At 45.3% G+C, this 27,949-nt stretch overlaps 1 protein-coding gene across 4 annotated transcripts in view; it reads right to left on the minus strand.

Annotated features, from left to right (window-relative positions):
- The window catches only part of CDK14 (cyclin dependent kinase 14), a 601,685-nt gene that overhangs the window by 207,143 nt on the left and 366,593 nt on the right, over nt 1-27,949 (minus strand). For all 4 annotated transcript variants that reach the window (XM_040352389.1, XM_040352390.1, XM_040352388.1 and 1 more), the window contains one exon: nt 10,318-10,381. In XM_040352389.1, the coding sequence (XP_040208323.1) occupies nt 10,318-10,381 (64 nt within the window). The remainder of the gene's footprint in view (nt 1-10,317; nt 10,382-27,949) is intronic.

Consider the following 27,949-nt stretch of genomic DNA (forward strand, 5'->3'; position numbering starts at 1 on the left):
CTCCCAATACCACCAACAGGTCATGTTTTCAGGATTTAATTGAACCGCTTGCTGACCAACCGCTGTCATTATACAGCAGCAGGATCCCGCTAATCGCCGTACTGGTATGGCTTTCCCTTTAACGGTTAAAGCAGGCATGTGCGCTCCCACTGCAGGGCGGGGGAACTGATGCGCGTGGCCGTCGGCCGCGATCGCTTCACAGGGAGCCAAAACGGGGATCTGTCAATGTAAACAAACAGATCCCTGTTCTGACCGGGAAGCACAGAGTGATAGTCTGTTCCTAGTGATCAGGAACAGCGATCTCTCTGTACTCCCAGTCAGTCCCCCCCCCAGTTAGAAACACCTCCCAGGGAACACATTTAACCCCTTGTTCGCCCCCTAGTGTTAACTCCTTCCCTGTCAGTGTCATGTATACAGTAAACAGTGAATTTTTATAGCACTGATCGCTGTATAAATGTCACTGATCCCCAAAAAGTGTCCGATCAGTTCTCCGAAAAAAAAGAAAAAAAAAACGCTGATCGTCGCCATTACTAATAAAAAAATTATATTAAAAATGCCATAAATCTATCCCCTATTTTGTAGACGCTATAACCAATCAATATCCACTTATTATGATTTTATCAGAAATATGTAGAAAAATACATATCGGCCTAAACTGAATAAATTTGTCTTTTTACATTTTTTGGGGGATATTATAGCAAAAAGTTTAAAATATATTTATTTTTTCCCAAATTGTCTGTCTTTTTTTGTTTATAGCGCAATAAATAAAAACTACAGAAGTGATCAAATACCACCCAAAAAAAGGTATATCTAAAAAACAAAAAAAGGACATAAATTTTGTATGGGTACAACATCGCATGACCGCGCAATTGTCAGTTAAAGCGATGCAGTGCCGTATCGCAAAAATTGGCTTGGTCATTAAAGCGGAGTTCCAACGTCAATTATTATTTTTTAAACAATTTGTAAGTTTATATAATTTAAATGTAACACCCACTTCTTTTTTTCCCCCTCCAATATATCCACCGATGTCGGGTTTCATATAAAAAACAAAGTCATATGATTTCTTCCTGGTCGTTTTCATCTTGTGAAGCCCACAAGCAGACAGTTCCGGAATGCAGCGATTCTAAGCTACCAGCATGCACCGCCCGTTCCCACGCATGCGCATTACGTACGGCGTGCAGCCGTAAACTTTCGACGTTGCCATCACAGCGGGCGGCATCATCGGGAGTGCCCGCCCCGTTGTAATGGCAACGAAGATAAACAAATCTTGCGAGAATTAGCGGCAGCCATCCGCACTGACTCCTGGGAATAATGACACATAGCTCCCAAGAGACAGTGCGCCAGATATGATGACCATACCCGCGGGTGCCAGAGACAGGAAAGGACCTTGGACTGCCAGAGCATGGGAAAGAAGATGCTGCAGGGACCAGTCTAGCAGTGCAGCAAATTGGGTAAGTAGCAGGCATAGCCTTACGGCAAGGGATACTTTTCAAGTTCCGCTTCAAAGTTCCACTTTAACTTCTGAAAGCCCACAAGAAGACCACTGATGTCATCACACCAGGTCCAAAGCAATTTTTTTCGTTCTAATGTTTGACATGTATTTTTTTATGCTTATAGCTGAGCTCCACCCTAAAGTGGAACTTCTACTCATCGGATTCCTCCTCCCCCTTCGGTGCCACAATTGGCACTTTACGGGGGGAGAGGGGACAGGATACTTGTCTTTGACAGGTATCCTTTCCCACTTCCAGGAGTCCGGCCGTGGCGTCACCACGGGGCTCCCTCCTCCACTCGCCGCCGGGCTAATAGGAGAGAGGAGCGGGGCCTCAGTAGGGCTCCCGGCGTGAAGCTGAACGGCTACACTACTGGGTTCCCTTATCCACAATGGCGGCGGCAGTGTAGCCTTTCAGCTTCATGCTGAGAACCCTACTGCTCACATCGAGGGACAGCTGGTAAGTGCCCATTTATTAAAAGCCAGCAGCTGCAGTATGTGTAGCTTGCTTGCTTTTAATTTTATATTTTTTCCCGGGCCTCCTCTTTAAGGTTTAATTTGCATTTTTTTATAGGGAGTAATAGGAAAAGCATTACACAAACTTTGTATTTCTGAGCAAAGTCGCCTTTTAGGCAAAGATGTGGCACTACTGCCACCTAGTGTTCAAAATATAGTGCTGCCACTGAGAAATTTCTCATTTCAAGCATCACCAAACCCAAGAACATGTAATATATTGCAGTTCCTGGATGTAGTGACTAGTCATTTTTAGGAAGCTCAGAAAATAACCGTCGATCATACCAGAAGTTTAACATCCTGATCACTTCCTGTGAGCTCAACTGAATGCAAAAACAGTCTTATTTCTGAACTTCCAATCCCATCAACCCACAGGTAATGGCACTGAACAAGAGGAGACACTGTGGCAACAATGGCTCCTTCTATAGATACAGTGGAGGCTTGAGCATTGCCACTCAGGTAATAGAAGTGTGTTCTTAAAGGGATTCCCAGGTGAAACTAAAAAGGGAAAAAAGTCAGAACATCTCACCTAAGAAATGGGAAGCTGTGATAAAATCAGTTTCTGCATTTAGGTGTAGATATACTTTGATTGCCGTTTAAAATAGCTGTACTTTTTGGAAGCAGAACTACTGTAAACCTAATTAGTAAAAAACGGTCAGCATGCAGTTCTTTATTGCAGGAGACATGCTAGGTCTCCTGTACAATCACACTCACCTGCTGCTCGCAGTCTGCCATTACATGGTGCTACACATTCTCAGCACATACTGGCTGTCATGGAATGACTGACTTCCATGCTCAGGTGCGGGTTGAGGTCACCACCCCCTCCTTCCCCACTGACCAATCAAGAGGAAAAAAACTGGACGCCTGGAAGAAGATGACAGAGGCCAGCGAGGGATGCAACAGCCGCATTGCTGGAAGGTAGAGCCGAGTATTCTCTGGAGTGTCCCCACAGCAAGCAGCTTGCTATGGGGGCACCCAAGCCAAGCTGCATCTCCATGTGTCCATTCAGACACGGAGCTGCCCCCCTCTCTCTCTCCTGCTTGACAGCAGCGGGAGCCAATGACGCTGCTGCTGTGTCTCAGCCAATCCAAGGAACTCATTGACATCGCTGGAGAGAGATGGGGCTCAGGTAAGTATTATGGGGTGCTGGGGATGGCTGCACACAGAATTGTTATCTTATTGCATAGAGTGCATTAAGATAAAAAACCTTGTGACTTTACAATCACTTAAGTGTCCTTTGCCCCTGAAAATAGAACTACATGAGGTCAAAGCTGCAATGCAAAGATACTGCACTCCAGTCAACCCATGTGTTAGGTGAAGATCGAGAAAGGCCTCAGTCTCGGCTCCACTCGGGAAATGCTCACTAACCTCTATGACTAAGCTCTGTGGGCGGGGTGAAACACATCAGAGGGTGTGACCTGGGAGGAGCAAAGGTCATTCTTGATCTTCACCTAACACACGCTGAGTGAAGTGTGATGTCTTTCCATTGCAGTATTCCATAGGGCTATTTCGCACTGGGGCGTCCGCGGTAAAGCGCTGCTTTACCGTCCTATTTGCGGGGGGTATTCGGCCGCTAGCGGGGCGTTTTTACTCTCCCACTAGTGGGCGAGAAAGGGTAAAAACAACCGCATAGCGCCACTGCAGCGGCGCTTTGCCGGTGATATAGCCACGGTGCCTATTGATTTCAATGGGCAGGAGCGGTGGATGTTGCTAGCAGGACTTTTTTACCGTCCTGCCAGCGCACCGCTCCAGTGTGAAAGCCCTGGGGGCTTTCACACTGGAGACAGCAGCAGCTCTTTCAGAGCGCTTTGCAGGCGCTATTTTTAGCGTTACAGCGCCTGCTGCAGCGCCTCAGTGTGAAAGGGGCCTTATTGCGCTTGGGCGGGCTCTGTGTAGATGCAGGCCCCGGGATCAGGGTTGCCAACTGCCAGTAAATTTACTGACAATTTGTATAAATCAGTGATTTTTTTTAAACCGCCAGTAAATATCAGGGGCTGATAATTTCATGCTGTGTTGACTTTTTAAAGGAGTAGGAAGGAAAAAAATGTTTTTGCTGAAATGCGTGTTTACAGGGTATAGAGACATAATAGTTAACTGATTCTTTTTTAAAATTGATTAAAAATAGATAAAAATCAATCATATAATGTACCTGTAGTTTAGTTTTTGCATCTACTTTTGTTTTTGCATGTTATCCTGCCTGTGTGCATGTACAGAGACATAGAGCAGTGATGGTTTGGAAAATGAAACTAGAAGCTCCCAGTACTGTGGTCATCAGGAAACAGACAACCAGGAAGTGTCCAGAACAGAGAACAATTACAGCAACATCAGAGCAAAAACGAACAATGAGGACATGAAACCAGGACTGCAGTAAGGTAAAGGAAGCTATTTAGCTAAAAAAGAAAATTTCCTTTTGACCCTTTAAGTGTAAAATCGAGCGAATGACTTTGTTATAGGTATTATCAGTGTTTCCATATCATGCTTATACTGTTCAAATATTCACTGTGTTTGTTTTCAATAGAAGTTCTGTAATTTCTCAGGTTTCCAGTAAAAAATGTGCCCGCCAGTAAATTTTCCATGTTTTGTCAGTAAAAAATGCTGCGGGAGGTTGGCAACCCTTTTCGGGATCTCAGTGGATCACCGAAGCATTGCCATTGGTGCCAGGAGCGGCGCTCTAAGCTACTTTATGGGGGTTACGTGATCAATACTTTGAGTCACTGACCTAGAACAAGAATTCAATTGGAAAATGTAGCTTTCCCTCTCGGCATACTTATTCTGGTCCATCAACCCAAACTTTACATTTCTTCTCTCACGTTTAAAGTGTTTGTTACCCCAACATTTCCTATTCCTGACACGTGGCTGCTGTACCATGTACTTGTATGAGAAAGTCTCCTGTTCTCTTTGTGTTGCTTCCTTGACCACACTAAGCAGCAGTTCTAGACACGTGCAATTTGTTTCGTCTCAAATTCGTTAATTCGAAAATATCTGAATGAAAACCCGTTTAAAACAAATTTTTCCAAAAGTTCGTAAATTCGAAAAGTAGAATGAAAATTCTGTAGCGCTCACCCCCGAAAGAGCCGCTGATTAGTTTTGGGACTGGCTTTTTAAGTTACCTTCTTGACTTGGTCTAGGGGTGACTTCTGTGAGTGTATGTAAAGAGCAAGTGTCCAGACACCAATTCAGTTTTTCAATGCTTTATTCCAAGGCCCAACCTGGCCAACATCAACATGACACACGACAGAGGTGGTTGATGAGCGTAGGGGAACTTTTAGTATCAGGCCTTGGATATTCAGAGAGAGCAAGCCTGCTCTCAGCAATGGTGCAGCTCAATTTGTCGCCACCCCAATCAGGGTGGGTAAAGTGCCCCCGGACAGGCGGTTATCTCAGGCCTGGCAGCCGGAGCGTCACTTACAAATCACTGGGAGGAAACAGACCTCTGCCACAGGCCCGACTCAAGGCCTCTGCCACAGGCCCGACTCAAGGCCTCTGCCACAGGCCCGACTCAAGGCCTCTGCCACAGGCTGGACAATTTAGGATTTGTGATAAAACAGATTGAGCAAATCCTCCCAGTCAGTTCAATCAGTGTCACCCACTGACAGCTTGAGCATACCTGTCATATGGTGTGGTGACCGGATCCCCGATGGTTCATCTGGGCCTCCTGGACAACCTCTAGTTTTAGGTTCTCCCGGGCCAATCCCCCATCGCACAGCTCCCAGCCTAGGATCCTCTCAGCAGAAGACAGGGACCCAGCAAGTCACTGGGGCCCCTTTCAATAGTAGAAAGAGGCTCCGCATGGTACACGGCCTTAGCATGGCAGGACACGGTGGCGGGGCCCATGGAATGCGCGTACCCTGAAGGTGGGTACCGCACCTGGAACCAGTGCCCCGCAAGCAGAGCCCGCCAAAAGCGGCTGCCACAGATATACCCCCCCAGCATGCCCAACGAGGGAAGAACTCCTCTGATTGGCTGCTGGAAGTAGGTGGGTCTGCCAGAATCCCTCTAGCGCCAACTGCCGCCCAGGGGTGTCAACGTACCCCCTGGAGCGCAGACTGACCTACAGGACAAATTCTGGAATTGACAGCAGCCTGAACTTGTATAATTTGTGAATGGGAGTAAAACCAAGCCTCCCATTCCCACTAACTTTTGTGTAGCGCCCATACTGAAAGTAGGGGGGGGGGGGGGGGCGCTACAATTCAAAAGAATGAAAATCTGAAAATCCGAAATAATAGCTTAACTATTGCCAAACTGTTAAATTCCAGGTACTGGAATTTCCTTTCAAATTTGTCTGTTAGTGAACCCAACGAATTTATCTGAAGTTACGAACTTTCCAAAATAACGACTGCCGTACCTAAATGAATGGAACGTAACTAATTTTTATTATATCACTTATTATTAATTTGTTTAGATGCGGCATTCGTTATTACGGATAATTCTTAACTTCAGATAAATTCATATTTATTGCATTCACCAACAGCCAACTTTGAAAGGAAATTCCAATACCTAGAAATAAATAGTTATTTATTATTTAGAATTTTGGGATTTTCGTTCCTTTTTTCGAATTTTTAAATTGCCTAAATTCCAAACTTACGAGAAAAAAAAAAATGAATAAACGGCAGTGTACGTTTAGTCAGTTCTTGTCAGGGCTGGGCTCAGCCCTTCCTTCTCTGTTCTGGCAGCTCAGCTGTCAGCCAATTGCCAGCTCCAATCTCTCCACAGTGATGCACCTGTTGATGATCCTGCTCGTCAACTCTGCCTACTTAACCACTTAAGGACCGCCTCCTGCAGATATACGTCGGCAGAATGGCACGGCTGGGCACAAGCACGTACCTGTACGTCCTCTAAGTGCCCAGCCGTGGGTCGTGTGCCGAAGCTCCGTGACCACGGGACCCGATCGCCGCTGGAGTCCCGCGATCGGTCCCCGGAGCTGAGGAACGGGGAGAGGTGTGTGTAAACACACCTTCCCCGTTCTTCACTGTGGCGCTGTCATTGATCGTGTGTTCCCTGTTATAGGGAAACACGATCAATGACGTCACACGTCCAGCCCCGCCCCCCTACAGTTAGAAACACAGATGAGGTCACACTTAACCCCTTCAGCGCCCCCTAGTGGTTAACTCCCAAACTGCAATTGCCATTTTCACAGTAAACAATGCATTTTTAATGCATTTTTTGCTGTGAAAATGACAATGGTCCCAAAAATGTGTCAAAATTGTCCGATGTGTCCGCCATAATGTCGCAGTGACAAAAAAAATCGCTGATCGCCGCCATTAGTAGTAAAAAAAATTTTTTTTTATAAAAATGCAATAAAACTATCCCCTATTTTGTAAACGCTATAAATTTTGCGCAAACCAATCGATAAACGCTTATTGCGATTTTTTTTTACCAAAAATATGTAGAAGAATACGTATCGGCCTAAATTGAGGAAAAAAAAAACTATATATTTTTGGGGGATATTTATTATAGCAAAAAGTAAAAAATATTGCATTTTTTTCAAAATTGTTGCTCTATTTTTGTTTATAGCGCAAAAAAAAAAAACGCAGAGGTGATCAAATACCACCAAAAGAAAGCTCTATTTGTGGGAAAAAAAGGACGCCAATTTTGTTTGGGAGCCACTTCGCATGACCGCGCAATTGTCAGTTAAAGCTGCCTGAAGGTCCGGGTCTTAAGTGGTTAAAGCCTTCCAGTTCATTTGCCCTTTGCCTTCGCCTGTGTTAACATCACAAGAGACTTTCTCCTGCGTTCCTGTTGAAGACCTGCTTGGCTGAGGTTACCTCTGGCTACAGATCCTGCTTGCTGAACTACTACCTTTATCGCTGGCTCTTGCACATTGGCTTGGCTGACTATCCAATCTGGTTACTGAACTCTGGCTATGTTTTGACTAAGCCTACTCTGTTTACCTTTTTATTTTTTATTATCAAACAAGTGTGATTTAACTGTACTTCTGTCTTGGTCTGATTAATGGTTTCTGACAGTTCTATAGTTGTGCTGGGAACTCAGGCTGCTCTCCTCCAATGATCAGACTTGTCCTGACACGCCCCCCACTGCACACTGGGAAGATCAGTGTACTGCAGCTCCTCCTTCCCCAAGCTCTTATGCAGCTGAGAACAGAGGGAATGTTATCACTTATAGGGAAAAAAAAAAAAGGGAAAACAAGTATTTATGTTTATATATATATATATATATATATATATATATATATATATATATATACACACACATACATATATATATATATATATATATATATATACACACATACACACACACACATATATATATATATATATATATATATATATATATATATATATATATATGTGTGTGTGTGTGTGTGTGTGTGTATATATATTATATATACACACACACAAATGTTTTGCTATTCATTTAGATTTTAAATGGGATGGGTTATTTTACAAGGTTATCGCTTTAACTACAAAAAGTACAAAAAGCCGTCTCTCTCTCTACAGGAACAAAGTAAAAAAAAATAAAGTAATGCTGGAACATGTTTTAGGCCCCTTTCACACATGTGGACCGTATGTCGGCTTTTTCAGCCATCCGTTTACGGATGAAAAAGGGACATACATTGATCCCTAATAAGATGTTCATCCGCTGACACCTGATCTCACCCGGTTCCGCAATCCTCCGATTCTGCAGATGGAGGAAAATCCTATTTTTCCATCCGTCTGCGGATTGGATCAGGTGAACATGGACAGATGGTTCATGTTCATCCGATTCCCTCCATAGGGGAGAGCGGAGATTTGACAGGGCGGTCCCTTCACAGTGTGCGGGGACCGCCCTGTCACCCGGCGGCTCAGCGGGGATCAACGGAGCGATCCCCGCTGAGCAAGCGGAGGTTCACGGGGCGGATCATCACAGATCCGTCCCGTGTGAAAGGAGTTGAAGAGGAAGGGGTACATCTGGGTAATGGCCGAACATTAACTTTTGTGCTGTTCGGAACGTTAATATAGCCAAAGTTAAAGTTTGCTAATAAGCTGAAGTTTTTTTCAGATCGCATTTTGCTTCTCTGGTTCATCCTTCCATCAACATGCTAATGAAATATTTGAACAAAACCTTTCCTATTTTAATTTCATATCTTATTTTAGGAACAGTGATGCCATCACTGGGTCTCTGTGCTTCTCTATGCAATGCAGGCAGATCATGGATGGAGAAAGGGGCATTACATAGCTGTCATGGATATGCAATAGTCTGGCAGCTTACCTGTTTCCATCTGTCCATTAAGAGGCCTGACTCTGTTCTGGTTACCTTCTTATCTCCTCTCCTTCCTGTATTGCCCCCTCAGGCCATCCCAGGAAGTCTATATTAACTGTTGCACTACAGGTCTGCAGTGCTGTTCAACAGTGTTGTTAGCTTTAGTTCTGTCTGCAGTGTGCTATGATTATCTTCCTGTGTACCATTTTTGGCTCGTCCCTGACTTCTCCTGTTTGCCTGTGCCCTTGACCTTTTGCCTGTCCCTCAGTTACCCTTGTCTGCCTGTTGCCCTGACCTCGGCTTACCCATCACTACCGTTTGTCCTGCTTGCTGCTTCCCCTTTATCCCTGCGGAGTGTGACCTAGGGGATCCCAGGGGTCACGACCTGGATCCAGATGCAGCGAAGGCCATCCTCACCACTAGAGGCTCTGGTGAACACAAAGCTGGGTCTTAGACTCCGCACCCTGGGCGATCTTGGGTTCACGCTTCCTCTCTGATAGCAGCAGTCGGCTATAGGGTTCACTACCCTGAGGTGCATCCCTGGCCCCAACGGGGTGCACTTGTCACCTGGCCACAGGTGACCTGACAGTAGCATTCTGAAAACATCACATCACCCTGCCTCAGAGCTCCTCTCCATAGCCTTCAGCCCCGATGCAAGCAGTCTGAATCCACTTAACAAGGGGCAGCCGCTTTGGGCATTACAACAATGACTGGGCCCAGGGCAGCTTCCCCTTTTGCCCACAATAAAGACGGTCCTGTATGGGTGTAGTAACAGCCACATGTGGTGCTGATCCTCCATGATTGAAAGAACTGAAATCCAACGAATGAAAGGGATCAGTCAGGAACACTGAGGCTGAAGAGGAATGGGCTTGATGACACTGGACATCCTCCAGCTAGAAAATGAGGTGGGCTCTAAATGACTTGCTTTAGCTCCTAACGTACATTGTGGGAAGCTCACAGTGTGCAGTGAAATCTGAGTAAGCATTTTCAGTCCAGGAGAGGAAGAGGTACAACTGTGCAAGACTGAAGGAAAGGCCGGAGTTCAGCTTTAACATTTGTGTAATGAGCGCAAAGTAGTACATGGGGGGTGAAGATAAAATGGTGCAACGTACCTGTCTTGAAATGTGGTAAAGAACTGACACCCGGCCATGTCTCATCATTGGGGGTTCCAAGGATCTGAAAGTCAGAGATCACAATGCAGTCAGTCAGGATACACAAACCTCTTTATTTAGTAAAGCAGTTCAAAAATACTGTGCACTGGGGAGTAACCCAAAACTACACATCAGAAAAAACGTTCCTAAAGTTTCTAACAGTCGCGGAATTAAACCCCAAATTCATTATTAAAATAAAGCCGTTTCCCCCAGTGATCTGGCCAGTAATACATCTCCTGTATTAGAGTGCCCCCCCCCCCCCTCTGGATGAAGGAGTACAGGGGACACCTTTGGACAGCAGCACCCCCCTTGTGCACTGCCCTGCTGACGCCCGATGAACTGCCCTAGACCTGGCCATGCCTGTCAGCGGTAAAAAGTTATTATTACAGCCACTGATAACAACCCCCAGCATTGGTAATGTTACAGCCACTGACACCAATGCTGGGGTTTTTTATTATTACAGCCACTGACACCAATGCTGGGGGTTGTTGTTATTACAGTCACTGATAACAACCCCCAGCATTGGTATCAGTGGCTGTAATAACAACAACCCCCAGCATTGATATCAGTGGCTGTAATAACTAGCATTAGTATCAGTGGCTGTAATAATAACAACCCCCAGCATTGGTATCAGTGGCTGTAAAAACAACAACCCCCAGCATTAGTATCAGTGGCTGTAATAATAACAACCCCCAGCATTGGTATCAGTGGCTGTAATAACAACAACCCCCAGCATTGGTATCAGTGGCTGTAATAATAACTAGCATTAGTATCAGTGGCTGTAATAATAACAACCCCCAGCATTGGTATCAGTGGCTGTAATAATAACTAGCATTAGTATCAGTGGCTGTAATAACAACCACCCCCAGCATTGGTATCAGTGGCTGTAATTATAACAACCCTCAGCATTGGTATCAGTGGCTGTAATAATAACTAGCATTAGCATCAGTGGCTGTAATAATAACAACCCCCAGCATTGGTATCAGTGGCTGTAATAATAACTAGCATTAGTATCAGTGGCTGTAATAATAACAACCCCCAGCATTGGTATCAGTGGCTGTAATTATAACAACCCCCAGCATTGGTATCAGTGGCTGTAATAACAACCACCCCCAGCATTAGTATCAGTGGCTGTAATAACAACCCCCAGCATTAGTATCAGTGGCTGTAATAATAACAACCCCCAGCATTAGTATCAGTGGCTGCAATAATAACAACCCCCAGCATTGGTATCAGTGGCTGTAATAACAACAACCCCCAGCATTGGTATCAGTGGCTGTAATAATAACTAGCATTAGTATCAGTGGCTGTAATAATAACAACCCCCAGCATTGGTATCAGGGGCTGCAATAATAACAACCCCCAGCATTGGTATCAGTGGCTGTAATAACAACAACCCCCAGCATTAGTATCAGTGGCTGTAATAATAACAACCCCCAGCATTGGTAATGTTACAGCCACTGACACCAATGCTGGGGGTTGTTGCTATTACAGCCACTGTTACCAATGCTATTTGTTATTCTTGCTGCCTCTGACACCAACGCTGGGGTTATCACTACAACCATTGGCACCAGTTCTGGGGGTTATTACTGCAGCTATTGATGCCAATGCAACATCAATAATAACCCCTAGAATTGGTTACACAGTGGCAACTTTTTAAAGGAAACCTGTCACGAAAGAAACACGAAGGCCATCACTGACCTCACATTCCTAAAATACTAGTCACTTAGCTGCAATGCCAACACTACGTTCTGAGACTATTGATATTCCTAAGCACATGCTCCAAAGTACTGAAGCCAAAGAGTTGGCATAACATCTGGACAACAGGCATTTAAAGAAAAAAAAAAAAGTCAGCACTTGAAGCCTCCATATTTCTTTCATGACAGGTTTACTTTAAGCATTTAACAAGGCGCAATGCTCAGATATCTCAATATTGCTCATATGTGGTCAGGGCCGGCCTTTGGGGTGTGCGAGCTGTGTGGCCGCACAGGGCGCCATGGGCAACAGGGGCACCGTGCGGCCATCGCAGCTTGCAGAATGTGAGTCGCAGTCAGTTACTCACATGATCATCACAGGAGTCCGACTCCTATGAGTCACAGCAGCAGGCGCTGCCAGGTCTCCCTGCGCGCTGCCAGGCCCCCCTGCCCTGGGACTGGGTGAAGAGCAGCGCATCGGTTGCGGCACCTGAAAAAATGGCTGCTGCCGGCCCGACAGGCACACTGCGCTTGCGCCGCCGCTGCACGGGAAAGCCAGAAAACGCTCAGCTATTCTCGGGCAGACGGCGCATGCGCAGTGGCATCTAAGCGCCGGGTGGCGCCATTTTTAAATGCAAAGCCGCACCGTCCACCGGAAGGTAAGTCAGTTTAGGTGACCAGGGGGCAAGGGGTGAAGATGGGGGGGCGCCACAGGATTAGCTCGCACAAGGCGCCTGAACACCTAAGGCAGCCGTGTATGTGGTCCATAACAGTCCATAAAGGGCAGGTATCAGGGAAGTGAGATTAGGTTAGGTTTACTTTAAGCAGATCATTGTATCTTATACGGATAGCTACTGCATTATCTGTTCCATTCTATATGTGCAGTATCTACAATCATCCACAAGATGGCAGCATTAGACAGCCATCGTTTCCCCCATACGCACACTGCAGAATTATTGGCTGTTATTCAGCATAAGAAAACATGTACTGTACTGATGATGTGAACAATGCAAAATGACAAACAGATTGTTTAAAGTACGATGTAAAGTTTTGCATTTAAATCTTTACTACTGGGCCTCAAAAAAACAGCAAAGGTCAAATGAAAAGGTCGCTTACGTTGCGCAATTCCCCTGCTATACCACCCAGCATTCATTTACTAGGATATCGGGATCTTATGCAAAGTTACTAATGATCTTTCTCACATGATTTGCCATTGGCTGTGCCGTCGCTTCAAAACTAACAGTAAGACGTATTTGTTGGCATCATTCCAATGAAGATTGATGGCACTTGGTTTCACTGGCTCATCTCCGCCTACTTTCACTGCACCACACTGCAGATAAAAGATTTCCACCCAAACTCCTACTTTATAGGACTGCAATTCACCCTCCACCTGGTGCCACCAACTATTAGAACTCCTATGAGTAGTAAGGAACAACGCTGGTGCTGGAACATCAATAATATCAAGCCTACAAATAGGAGCGCATTGCTATGTAAATATACTGGAAGGATATTAACCACTTAAGACCCGGACCTTTAGGCAGGTAAAGGACCCGGCCAGTTTTTGCGATTCGGCACTGCGTCGATTTAACTGACAATTGCGCGGTAGTGCGACGTGGCTCCCAAACAAAATTGGCGCCCTTTTTTTCCCACAAATAGAGCTTTCTTTTGGTGGTATTTGATCACCTCTGCGGTTTTTATTTTTTGCGCTATAAAACTATAAAAACTAAAAACTATAAATTCAATATTTTTTTACTTTTTGCTATAAAAAATATCCCCCAAAAACATAAGATTTTTTTCCTCAGTTTAGGCCGATACGTATTCTTCTACATATTTTTTGTAAAAGAGCCGACCTGCTGCCTATACGGCGGCTGGTCGGCAAGCAGTTAATGGGCCTTTTTTTGCAGGACAAGTGATATGCTAGTCTTGGCTGTGAAAGGGGCACGGGGGGTCGGGGTCAGTGGCCTGCGCGAGAACCGACGTTATATTACGTGCTCTCGCGCAGGGGAGCCAACCTGCCGTCATAAAACAACGGCGGCAGGTCGGCAAGTGGTTAAGCACCAGAGGCTCCAATAGGCTTCAAAATAGGGTGGACTCGGGTCGCAGAGAATGCGCTCGGATCCCACCCAGGTGTGTTACAACAGCTAATGAATATTCCCTGTTGTAACACTGAGGCCCTGTACACACGAGCGGATATCCGATGAAAATGGTCCGCCGGACCGTTTCAATCGGACATTTCTGCTCCGGATTTTGATCTGATGGCTGTACACACCATCAGATCAAAATCCCCGCGAAAAACATACGTGTCGTGGCCGCGCCGTCGCCGCGACGATGACGCGGCGACCCTGGAAGGTAAATACTTCCACGCATGCGTCGAATCACTTCGACGCATGCAAGGGATGGGGATCGGTCGGACTTATCCGGTGAGTCTGTACAGACGACCGGATAAGTCCGACGGACAGGTTTCCAGCGGATAGATTTCTTAGCATGCTAAGAAATTTTTATCCACTTGAAAACAATCGGCTGGACAAATGTCCGCCGAAAAATGTCCGCTAGGCCGTACACACGACCAGATTTGTCTGCTGAAACTGATCCGCGGATAAATCCCAGCGGACAGATCAGGTCGTGTGTACGGGTCCTAATCCTCAATCAGGCAAATCAGAAGCGGGTGTGAGACCCGTTTTCCGATTGGCCGAAAAGACTCCCGATTGGGAGTGGGGTTGGTACACTGTTTGCTGCCCCCCCCCAAAAAAATTGCACAGACCGCCACTCAACAGGAGACGTCTTCATACAAGTACATGGGACAGCGGCCACGTATAAGAAATATTAAATGTTTTGACACGGATAACGTGTATAAGAACGTATGTCAATACACAAAGTAAACGCACGATAAACCTGCCTAACACTACAAAAAAAAAACGCACCTCTATGCACACAGCTAACTGGGTCCTTAGGCATACCTACAGGTACAGATCACAGGATTATTCAGTTCAATAAATGCAGAATTGGAGGTGAAGCAGGGAGGTTGTTATAGAGTTAGAGAGAGTTCTAGAGAATAGGACAATGGTAACAAAGAGCCATTGTCTGCCAGAAACTCCGAACTAGAATGGAGATAAAACCACACACTCCACATTTGGATAGAAAAGGGTTATTTGGCAGACGAGAAGTTAAGCCGCTCTCAGAACATATCATTTAGAGCCGCCTCTATCCATGATGAGTAGAAGACAGTGGCAAAGGTCCAGACCCCGAACTGAACTAGGAGGACTGACAACTTCTTGTTCCATTCAATAAAAATTACTCATTAATACAGCAGAGACTTTCCTCTTATACCCGACCCGGTGCAGCAGCATGGAAAGTTCATGAGTTGCTGTTACTATATGCAAAATCATTTTAACTTGATGTTAATTTGACTTGCAATGGGAAATCAATTTTCAATCAATGCTTTTTTTTTTATGTGATTTTAAAGGTTCAGTCCACCCAAAACTTGTTATTTCTTAATTCTCCTCAAACAACCTCTTCCCTTCGTCAGATCCAATAAATAGATTCCATCCTGACCAGGTTTCTTTATACTGTATCCTCCTATTATGAGCGGAGAGGACCAAGTCTTCCATTGCTTCTACCTCCTGAATCCTATTAAGCCAGCCTGCGATGGAGGGAGGCCTCGGGTCCCTCCACCTCAGGGTAACTCCCGCCCTTGCCGCATTGATCAGATGACACACTACTGACTTCCTGTACTTCTGCACCGGTATGTGTGAGCAATGCAACAAAAAGAAGGCAGGGTCATCTGTAATCAAATATTCAGTGAATTTTTGGGATATTCTCCGTACCTCCTCCCAATAATGTCTCATTTTTTGGCATGCCCAAAAAATGTGTAAAAGTGTTCCTTGCTCTTTGCCACATCAACAACTTTCCACGACTTCTTTATCAAATTTATGTAGCCTTTCTGGAGTGTAATACCATTGTGTAAGAAGTTTATAGTTAGCTTCTTGAGTCTTTGAACACACCGAGGAGTGCTCATCCTCATTGAAAACGTCAAACTTATGACAAAACGCGTCTGGGACGGCGTGCAGTGATGTCACCACGCTCAACGCAAGGTGATGTCACCCATCGTGCCGGCCGGCATTTGTTTTGTACATGCTCAGATTTCATGGATGTTTGTGAGTAAGATTTTATATTTATTAAACCCGTTTTTAACCGTTATCACGCTATAGTCCGGTCTCTTTCAATTCAATTTATGACCCACGGATGGATTGCATGATACGGATCTGAGCTTCCATGATCTGATGACACCTCATTGTGGCTTTGGAATATCCTGCGTTCATTTGATGTCGAATTACTATACATTGCTGTCTTTATCTGCCATTTGGTAAGCTGCTCTCCATGTGGTGGTGGTCTCCACGGATGTCAAGTGCACCTGGGTGCTGTTCGTCTTGAGCCTAACCATTTAAGGCATCCATTCAATAATTATTTTGGACTTTGTTTACACTGTTATATTTATGCCAGCCTTGCTTGCGGAGTATATATAAAAAAAGTTGGCGCAGTTTTTCTTTTCCCCATGTATACATCACACATTATTACATAATTTAAGTAAAGAATGCAAAAGCCAAATATGGCCAGCAGTATGCTCTATCATTGTGTGAAGAGCTGGGAAGTGTAGTGATAGCAATGTTCACGGGTAAGGGTGTGTTTTGAGGAAGGAGTGCTTAGGCTGCTTTCACATTGTAACGCCGCGTACGCGGCGTATTTTGCCGCGATTTGTTTACTTTTTTTTTTTTTTTTACAAATAATTTCCATTGATGTCTATGCCCGAACGCCAATGCCGCCTGAAAAAAAGGGTCCGGGACTTGTTTTCAGGCGGCAGGCGTACAGCGTTTCGGCATTCGGTGTGAACCATGTCATAGACTTTAATGGAAATTCGCCCCTCCAGCGGCACGAGCATCGCGCTTCAGGCGTATATACGCAGAGGTGTGAATGCAGCCTTAGTCTGTAAAAAAGACCAGATGGGTGTCAACATAAAATAAATTTCATATGAATAATGCATGACCCAGAAAGCTAGCTAGGTTCTTTGTAAAGGCATCTATAGAATGTCGTTGGCAGCAGAGTATGGTGTGAGGGGTAACATTAGCAATTGTACTGGAGTTTAAAGGGGTTGTAAAGGTTCGGTTTTTATTTTCTAAATAGGTTCCTTTAAGCTAGTGCATTGTTGGTTCACTTACCTTTTCCTTCCATTTCCCTTCTAAATTTTTTCTCTCTTTGTTTTCGTTGTCTGAATTTCTCACTTCCTGTTCCTCCTCAGTAAGGTGTTCAATAAGCTGTTCTAAATGACTTTCTACCGCTCAGTTGATGGTGGAAAGCTTACCGAGGAGAAACAGGAAGTGAGAAATTCAAACAAAGAAAAAAAACATTTAGAAGGGAAATGGAAGGAAAAGGTAAGTGAACCAACAATGCACTAGCTTAAAAGAACCAATTTAGAAAATAAAAGACGAACCTTTACAACCACTTTAAGATGTGCCAATGGAATGCATCAAGACAGTCATGTATTGAGTTGACAATTGTGTTAATATGCTTTGGGACAACTGGGTGCCTAAATTCAGTAGCAGTCCCTAAATCAGATCTAAACCCATTCACTTAAAAGAAAAGTCCAGGATTTAGAAAAAAAAAAAATTATACTCATCTAGGTTTGTCCTGCTTTAGCTCATCACCTGTTTGCTTACTGGACTTGCGTCTGTCTTCTGATTTTGTACACAGCTGTTACCATTTCCAGCTTTCTCCCTGGACTTTGCCTCGCCTGCAGATTTTGCTACCTTGCTGCCCAGCTGCTGCTGACCTTGGCTTGTTCATTGGACTTTCCTAAGGTCTCTTGTTCTGGTACCAAGGTGCTCCTGTGTCCAGGTCCTGACCAGAGATCTGAGGCTTCTAGTTCCACTCATCTGACTACAGCACAGATCCTGCCCAGCCTGCAAGTCTCTGCACCCATGGCACTCCGTGCCCTTACGCACTCTATCTTGAACTTTAGGAGTGCTGGGCAGGATATGCAGGAGGAGCCCCCTCACCTACACAGTCTCCACCAAGTACATGATATCTATATAGTAGGGCTGTTACTCATCAAAAATTTTCTGTTCGATTAATCGTTTTGTTTTTTAATCGATTAATCGACTAATTTCGATCAATTATAACGCACATACAGATCCAACTACTTTTAGCTGATCTCCTTGCAGGCTGATTCCCAGTGCAGCTACCAACCACTGGAAAAATGGATAGCAGGATACAAAAAACACACAAGGGCAGCGCTCGATGGGAATAGCATTAAAACTTTTATAATCTTCAAGTAGGTAACCAAATAAATATTGCCCTGGAGATAAAAATCGATGTAGCTACATAAACTGTAAAAATGGTGCGAGTAATACCAAACGGTACCAAAAACAGTCATAAAAACATGTAGCTAAGTATGATACTGGTATAAAAATGTGTACAACGATACCACTGCTGAATCCAGATGAGGAGAGGTTAACATCAGTCCGTCGGCATGTAGATGTCCCATGAAGGGAACTATCATAACTCACAGTGGATGGTTGTAGAATCCCAGGTTGATAGAGGGAAGTGTAACAGCCCTTGCATGTGGCAGATAGTGAGGTCCCGCCGGCATGCAGATATGAAGGCACAGCAAAGGAGCCCTTCAGATGGACACGGCAAGCCCCGCCGGTGTCCGTGATGTTACTGGATCCCCGACGGAACTCCCTGAAGGCCCAGAAGCCGGCGGAGAGGTGAGTACCAATCAAAATAATTTTAATCGATCAAAAAGATTTTGATCGATCGAAAAAATTAAAGATTAATCGATTAATTAAAAGTTAATTTGCACAGCCCTACTATATAGCTCTAGTTAAATGAGGTGACTGCCAACAATTGAAATCTCTTAGTAACAAGCGATTACCATTGTTTATGTAGCTTGGCTCCAATTGTAACCATCAGTAAATATCCCTAAAACGGAATTCCTGGAATTGCTTTTTTTGCATAGCTACATTGGCCCAGCTTGTAAGTTTTCATATGTCATAGCTGTGGGATCCCTGTAAAAGCTGACAATCGCTGTAGAAGTCATCGCCCTCCAGCTTCCTTCAAAGTCGTTGCCCCATTCTACTGCATAGTGAAGACCGGAAGTGCCATTCATAGAATGCCTTGCATTCTTTCTTAATGAATTCCAAGTGTTCTTGCAAGCATTTTTGTTTTCTTTTAGAAAATTATAAACTTGTCCTTTAGCGGTAATTGGTACAATGACAACCTGGTATGGGCCTCGTGACCTAATGAGAGGTCTAGATCATCTGAGCAGGAGCTGGACAAGGGATGGGCCTGCTTAAAGTGTTGCTAAACCCACAACAGTAAAATCAGGCTGTATATGCAGTAAAGAATGCTTGTTATACTCACAGCGGGACCTGAGGGGTTAATCCTTTGCATTGTGTAAAAAGCCTGTCTTCTCTGATCCTCACCTTTTTCCAATGTCCCCAATTCATCTCCAAGTAGAACAGAGGCTAGTGAGTTTTTTTCTTCTAGGGAGTGATCAGCACAGGGCCAATCAGCACTGTCCAGACAGAGGGCCAGAGCTCCTGAAGCCTCATAGAACAGTCAGAGTGGAATGCAAACTCCTCCTACAAGCGTTAACCAGACACTGATAGAAGTCATAAGACTGCTATATACTGCTGATGAGAAAAGGTATTTAGCAGTTTATATTTACTAAAATAATTCAATGTCTTTCTCCCGTGTACTGTGGGAGATCAGATATATTGAATGCAGGATCCTGGGTTTAGCAACACTTTAAAGTGATACTAAATTATATTGTAGCGACCCCCTTTTAGTTAGTGGGGCGTTACGCTAGAGTTAGTAGGGAGTGGGAGATTTAAGTTGCTCCCACTCACAAATTGTTTCGTTTGTGCTGTTGCCAGTTTGGTACTGCCTCATGGGTCATTCTGCGTGCCAGGGGTGTGTTATCACCCCTGGGCGACAGTTAGCACTAGAGGGGTTCTGACGAACCTATCTTTCCTCATCAGCCAATCAGAGGGGTTTTCCCTCTACGGCATGCTGGCGGGGGGTATATCTGTGGCGACCACCATGCGTAGTTCTGTTCTACGTGGGGCCCGAGTCCCAGGTGCGGCATCCACCTTCAGGGTGCGCGCATCCATGGGCCCCACCATCGAGGCCTGCCTGGCGGAAGCTACGCACTTACCGATACCACACCTTGATGCTGAGAGGGACCCCAGCGGCTCGCTGGGTCCCAGATCCTAAGCTGGGAGCTGTACCATGGGGGGTCTGCTCGGGAGAACCTAGATAGAGAGGTTGTCTGCGAGGTCTGGACGTGCCATCGGGGATCCGGTCACCACGCCACATGACAGGTACATTTTAGCTGTCTATTTGTGACCCTGAATTGGACTTACTGGGAGGATTCGCTACTTCTACCATTTAACCATATTCGAATATATACCAGGCATGTGCAGGGGCCCTGCTTTCCTCCCAGTGACTTTATTTGCAAGTGACCTTCTGGCTGCCAGGCTCAAGTTAATCACCTCTCCAGGGGCACTTTACCTACTCCGGCAGGAGTGGCGACGTTTGAACTGTCATGCTCTCCATGCTCTTGATATCCAAGGCCTGATACTGCAGTTTTTTCTCTCTGCTCATCAACCCTTTTCCTATCATGTGCCATGTTGATGTTGGCTATGTTGGCCTTGGAATAAAGCATTGGAAACTCACACTGTTGTCTGAACATTTGCTCCCTATCCACACTCACAAGTTGTACCCCCTAGACAAGAGAACTTGGGTTTCTTAATACGCCGATCCCCAAATTATCCAGCGGCTCCTTCGGGGGTTGAGCGCTACAATATTTTTATTTTTCATTAAAAATAGCAAACATGTTATACTTGCCTGCTCTGTATAATGGTTTTGCAGAGAGCGGCCATGATCCTCCTTTTCTCTGGTCCCTTTTCAGGGCTCCAGGCCCCTCCATCCTGCTGAGTGCCTCCACAGTAAGCAGATTGCTATGGGGGCACCCGAGCCGAGCCACAGCTCCCCGGTGTCCATTCAGACATGAAGCCACCAGCTCAGTGACTTTGATTAACAGCAGCGGGAGCCAATGGAGCTGTGCTGCTATCTCAACCAAAGAGGAGGGCAGTTCTGGATAGCCGAGTCTCTTATGCAACATCACTGGATCTAGATGGACCTCAGGTAAGTATTGGGGGATCTGCTGCAAACCAAAAACTTTTTTTTTTTCTTAAGACCACGTTATCACTGGGGCAGTGTGGGCGGTAGCGGTAAAGCGTTGCTAGTTTTAGCGGCACTTTACCGCTGTTATAGCACCTCTATTTCACCGCAAGCAAATAGAGGGTCAAAAGCGCACGTGTTGCGGCGCTACCGAATCGCTTTGCAGGCCCTTGGGCAGTGCTGCCCATTCAATCCAATAGGCAGGGACGGTGGAGGAGCGGGGTATACACCGCTCCCCTACCACACCAAAGATGCTGCTTGCAGGACTTTTTTTCCTGTCCTGCAAGCACACTTGAGGCTTGAGAGGTGTATTACAGGCGCTATTTATTAGCACAAAAACGCCCGTAAAGCGCCTCAGTGTGAAAGGGGTCTAATGCATAGAAAGCATTAAAGTGGTTGTATTGCCTGCTTGGTGATTTTTACCTACAAGTATGCCTATAATAGGGCTTACTTTTAGGTAAAATTAATATCTCCTAAACCTGCACGGTTTAGAAAATATACACCTTGCATGCAGCCGCCAACGTCAGCGGCGCGTGCGCTTTGAAGGTCCGGCGCATAGTGGCAGAACTTCAGAGCTCCTTGCCGGAGCAGACGGCTCCGGGGCACATGCGTGGGAGTGAGGTCATTGTGGCACCAGACACTCACAGTGCCAGAGCCCACGAACCCGGAAGAGGCGCCAAGGGAACATGTCAGCACCCTCAGTGGTGACCGGGTGCCGCTGCAGGGGCTTTGTTCTAAGGTATTTCATGATGTGCTAGTATGTAATGCATACTAGCATATTATGCTATTGTCTTGCAGGTTTTTTTGTGTTTTGCTTTTTTTTTTTTTTTTTTGGTTTACTACCGCTTTAAGATAAAAAAACAAAAAAAATACATTTACAACCGCTTTAATTCTGGTTCATTTATTTACATTCCAAGTTCAAGTGGATTTTAATGTTCTAGTCATATCAATAATGAGGAAAGGATAAATATGAAGGATATATTTGGGATGGAGGTGAGAACGCCTGTGAAGAAGAGTCTGGAGCCTGCTATGACCCCAAATCAATTTTCTTGTGGCTAGGGAGTAATTGTTGGCACAAAAAGATACGGCATTACTGCTCCTTTCCTCACAAAGTCACCAATTTGCAGAATTGGTGACTTAATCATCCCTTTTATTTCCCTTTCACCTGATAAAAATGATAAAGAACTCTGGCACCTGCCCCCTGCTAGATATTAATAGATATCAGTGCCTGGCGGAGAGAAAAAGGTCACAGCGGATGTGTGTCGCATCATTCTATATGAAATATTAATCAAAAGAATTCTGGAATGGCACGCTGACCCGCAGACATCACGCTACCGTTTTGATGCACCATCTGAAGGCATCAGCCGGGTAACCCTGAACACATGAAAGCCGTAGCGGCTCGCTCAACACACAATGGTTGCGAGAAGTTCTGTTCCACCTTTTATGTCCAATAAATATGACCAAAACAGTTACACTTTATAAAGAAACTTTGCACTATGTGCAAGTAAAAATACAAAGAACACAAAGAGATAGAAAATGGAAATGAGGTGACAAATCTCACATTCCTCTATTTCACTTGGCAAACACCTGTGGCCGTCTCACCTAACTACCCCAACCTAACCTTCTAAGGCCCTATGCACACTGGTTTATTCTCCTAACAGGAGGAAATCAGTGTTGTATATGCAGTAAAGCATGCTGGTTATACTCACTGCTAAGGGGGTTAAAGAAGTTGTAAACCTCGGGGGGGGGGGGGGGGGACATGCAGGACAAAAGCATAATGAGCCAGTATGTACGGCATACCAGCTCATTATGAAATACTTGCCTCAGAACGATGCCCTGAATCGGAAGGGGGCACTCTAAAAACAGGGCCGACATCTTCCACCAGAGTTAATTCCGGATTCATGGCTCCGACGCTCAGATTGGCCGGAGCCGCGAGGACGTCACTCCCATTCATGCGTGCGGTCACGGCACGGCACAGCACTAGTGGCCCATTTCTTCAGTGCGCATGCGCCAATGACATCGGCAGCAGCGCATATACGGAATATCTCCTAAACTGTGCAAGTTTAGGAGATATTCATGGCATCTACAGGTACCCTTTATTATAGGCTTACTTGTAGGTAAAAGTGGTGTGTAAGGGTTTACAGTGGGGCAAAAATTAGTCAGCCACCAATTGTGCAAGTTCTCCTACTTAAAAAGATGAGCGAGGCCTGTAATTGTCATCACAGGTATACCTCAACTATGAGAGACAAAGGCCCGGATTCACAGACACTGGCGCATATTTATGCCGCTGTAGCACATCTCCTTTACGCTACGCCGACGCAGCGCAGAGAGGCAAGCACTGAATTAAAGCACTTCCTCCCAAATCTGCGCTGGGTTTCTCAGGCGTAAGTCGGCGTAAGTGGAAGTGGGCGTGAGCCATGCTAATGAGGCGTGACCCCATGCAAATGATGGGCCGAGCGCCAGACAGATACATATCGCTAACTGCGCATGCGCCGTCCCGTGGGCGCATGCTCACAATCACGTCGGAACACCTACCTAAGATACGTCGGATCACTGCCTACGGCGTGAACGTAACCTACGCCTAGTCATATTCACGTCCTATGTAAACTACGTAAAATATGTCGGCTTGTGTTCCCTGGTGCAGCCCTTTGCATGGATGCTGCTGAGTTACACCTCCTTTATGGGGCATAACTTTACGCCAGACGTATGACTTTACGCGCACTGCGTCGGACGGACTGACGTTCGTGAATCGGCGTTTCTCCCTCATATGCATACGTGAATAGAAAATCAATGGGAGCGCCAAATACGTCCAGCGTAGGCAAGTTACGTCAGTCGGATGAAGCCTATCTTATTTTCTGAGTGAGGCGCATAGATACGACGGCGCATATTTGCACTTACGTCGGCGCAAAATGTGGAAACAAATCCAGACAATCACATTGTCTGATTTGGAAAGAATTTATTTGCAAATTATGGTGGAAAATAAGTATTTGGTCAATATCAAATTATTAAAAATGTATTTGGGTACAGTGTTGCATGACCGCGCAATTGTCATTCAAAGTGCGACAGCGCTGAAAGCTGAAAAATGACCTGGGCAGGAAGAGGGTACAAGTTTAGCAGCATTTGGGGTTTGGGCTTTTATTTATTTCATTGGCCAGAATTTGAATTTATTCTGGCCATTAAAATGAATAAACGATGAAGTGCTAAACGCACCTTTGGCATTTTTATGCCCAAAAGCTCCTCTCCCGATTGCGCTCAAAAGAAGGAGCTTTGATTGCCTCTAAACTCTGCTTCTCCTAAACTCCTCTAAAAACCTACGAGTCCATTGAAACCTAGGCTTTTATTGAGGTGCTTTCTGAGGCTTAGGCAAAAAACGCCAAATGCCCCAAAAAGTCAGTGTGCATGAGACCTAATGCTTCCAAGTACAAGGAAAAATAAAGATTAGAAAAAAAAGTCAACAAACGTAAAGAATATTAGGATTACTAAGATTGTGAGCTGAAGCAGTGCCTATAATGAATGTTGCAAATCTCTTCTCAGCAGCAGAAAACAACCTTCTCTAATCAAAGCGGGATAGTGGCTTTATTTTTAGAGTGTGTAACCACAGGCAATTAACTTCTTTATTTGTTCCCCTTTGTCTGCTAAATACACTGTATACTTGTCAGGAAAGGCTTGCTCATTAAGGCTACTAGGTGAATGCGAGTGCGCAGGCTGGCAAGGGTCTGTACAGATGCGCGCACACGCCTCTCACTAATGTTGGCGCCAAACGGACTATTTAAAACAGAACTGTTGCACTGGCTTATTGCTGTTCAATCTACGGTGTTGTGTATTCTGCGACCTGTACCTGTGCATGACTTCTGTTTACCAACCCGGCTTGTCTCTGACCACTCTGTAATGCTACCTGCCCTGACCCCAGCATGTTTCTGGAATTCGCCTTTGCCTCCTGCTCAGCCAATCTTCTTCACCCTTGCTGACCTCGATCTTCTGCCTGCTGTTTTTGCCTGATTGGACCGTCTGTTACTGACCCGGCATGCCTGGCTTTGCACCCTGCTTATCCAGCCTGCTAAGCACTTCCTGATCTGTCACTTTCAGCCAGCTCACTTTGCATCAGCAATCTGTCATCAGCCTGCTGTCTGCCAGTCCTGGGTCTGCTGCATCGTTCTACTGCCGGCAGCCTCTGTCTTCTTGCTCGTTCCTGGTGAAGCACCGACTATCTACCTGGGCAGTCTGCTGGACTTAGAGTTGTAAAGACAGAAGGTTTTTTATCTTAAAGGGTCACTAAAGGAAAGAAAATGTTTTGCTGAAATGACTGTTTATTGGGTATAGAGACATAAAAGTTAACTGATTCCTTTTAAAAATGATTAAAAATTGAATTTAATCATATAATGTGCCTCTAGTTTCACTTTCGGTTTTAAAGGTACATACATGAAGTTCCGGGTGAGAGGTGAGTCGGGAAGACTCACAGAACAAAAACAAACAAATCCAGGGCAGTGTTTTGTTTTTAAAATGAATCCGATTGGTTCTGAGGAGTTTTAGACACACAATAATGACAGCTTAGACCACTGTGAAAATCTCCCAGTACCATGGTTATAAGGAAACAGGCAACCAGGAAGTGTGGAGATCACAGCAGAATTACAGCTACTGCAAAGCAAAAACGAACAATGAGGACATGAAACCAGTACTGCAGTAAGGTAAAGGAAGCTATTTAGCTAAAAAAAAAATCCTTTAGTGACCCTTTAATGCAGTGGTCTCCAAACTGCGGCCCGGGGGCCAGATGTGGCCCTTTGCTTGCTTTTATCAGGCCCTTGGGGCACCATGTCATCCACTGATACCAACAATGAGGCACAGTTCCCCCAACTGACATCAATGATGGGGCACAACTCCTCCCACCAACAAAGGAGCACAATCTCACCCAATGACACCAACAATCAGGGCCCAATGACACCAATTATGGAACACAATTCTTCCCACTGACATCAAAGATGGCGCATTGTTTATTCCCACTGACGTTGGGACCTTTTCTACAGTCCGGCCCCCCCCCAAAGTCCGAGGGACAGTAAACTGGCCCCCTCGTTTAGAAAGTTTGGAGACCCCTGCTTCAATGCATTCTATGCACCAGCACCCCTAATCCTTACCTGAGCCCCATCCCTATTCAGCGATGTCCACGAGTCCCTTGGCCACCCGGGACTCTTGTGTTGGAACAGAAAGGGGCCATCCCAAAACTGTTGCCACAAAGTTGGGAGCACGAAATTGTCCAAAATGTCTTGGTATGCTGATGCCTTAAGAGTTCCCTTCACTGGAACTAAGGGGCCGAACCCAACCCTTGAAAAACAACCCCACACCATAATCCCCCCTCCACCACATGATTTGGACCATTGCACAAACAATGTCCATAAAGACATGGATGAGCAAGTTTGCAGTGGACTTGACTGGCCTGCACCTCAACCTAATAGAATACCTTAAAGATGAATTAGAATGGAGACTGAGTCATGCCGCCTTATCCTCATCAGTGTCTGACCTCACAAATGCGCCTCTGGAAGAACGGTCAAACATTCCCATAGACACACTCCTAAACCTTGTGGACAGGCTTCCTAGAAGAGTTGAAGCTGTTATATCTGCAAAGGGTGGGCCAACTCAATATTGAACACTACAGAATGAGGCCCCGTACACACGTCCGAGAAACTCGACGGGCAAAACGCATCGTTTTGCTCGTCAAGTTCCTTGTGAAGCCGTCGAGGATCTCGGTGAGCCAAGTTTCCCCATTGACCAACGAGGAAATAGAGAACATGTTCTCCATTTGGCTCGACTAGTTCCTCGTCGGTTTCCTCGGCCAAAAGTGTACACACGACAGGTTTCCTCGGCAGAATACGGCTCCCATCGAGTTTCTGTCTGAATTCTGCCGAGAAACTCGGTCGTGTGTACGGGGCCTAAGACTGGGATGTCATTAAAGATCATGTGCGTGTAAAGGCGGGCGTCCCGACACTTTTGGTAATATAGTGATGGTGATGAAACAAAAGATTCACCAGCAACCCAAGTGTTACACACAACAGAGAAAAGTTGACAGAAAATGTAAGGATTTCTGCTGCCAGTTTCTGATTCCATCCCAATCACCTCGCTAGGAAAGATAATTCAGATTTACGGACAGGCCAGCGGCACATCTTTTATCGGATCACAGATGAATAGAGGAGGTCACAGGCTCACGGAGCAATGTCATCTCAATTTAAAAAGAGATAGGGTGATATAAAAGAAATGAAACAATTGTGAATCAGTCACTGTAGATTTTATGCTTTGAACAATAAAGCGAAATCTTTACAATCATTCGCTTTCCTCTTCTCTGTGCCCCTCTATCCCATTTGCAGCTTATCAGAGTTTATTGCTGAAAAAATGACAATGAAGGAGATGGACAGATGGATACGTTTCATTGCCGAATGCAAAAAACAAAGAGATACGTTGGAGAACGGGTCAAAACGCCCGGCATGTCTAGAGGAAAACCATTCAGCTGCAAAATGTTGTACATTATCTAGGAATTGGACTCTCTTTCCTGGCGATTAAATGACGGACAGCTAGTCTCTTCAACATTTTCATCTGTTGCAACAGGAGGTTTAACATTTTTCCAAATGGTGTTGGAAATTTGGAAAAGAAAAAAAAGTGCTCAATACAACTGG

The sequence above is a fragment of the Rana temporaria genome, chromosome 5, assembly GCF_905171775.1.
Source record: "Rana temporaria chromosome 5, aRanTem1.1, whole genome shotgun sequence".
In the NCBI taxonomy this organism is placed as follows: Eukaryota; Metazoa; Chordata; class Amphibia; order Anura; family Ranidae; genus Rana; species Rana temporaria.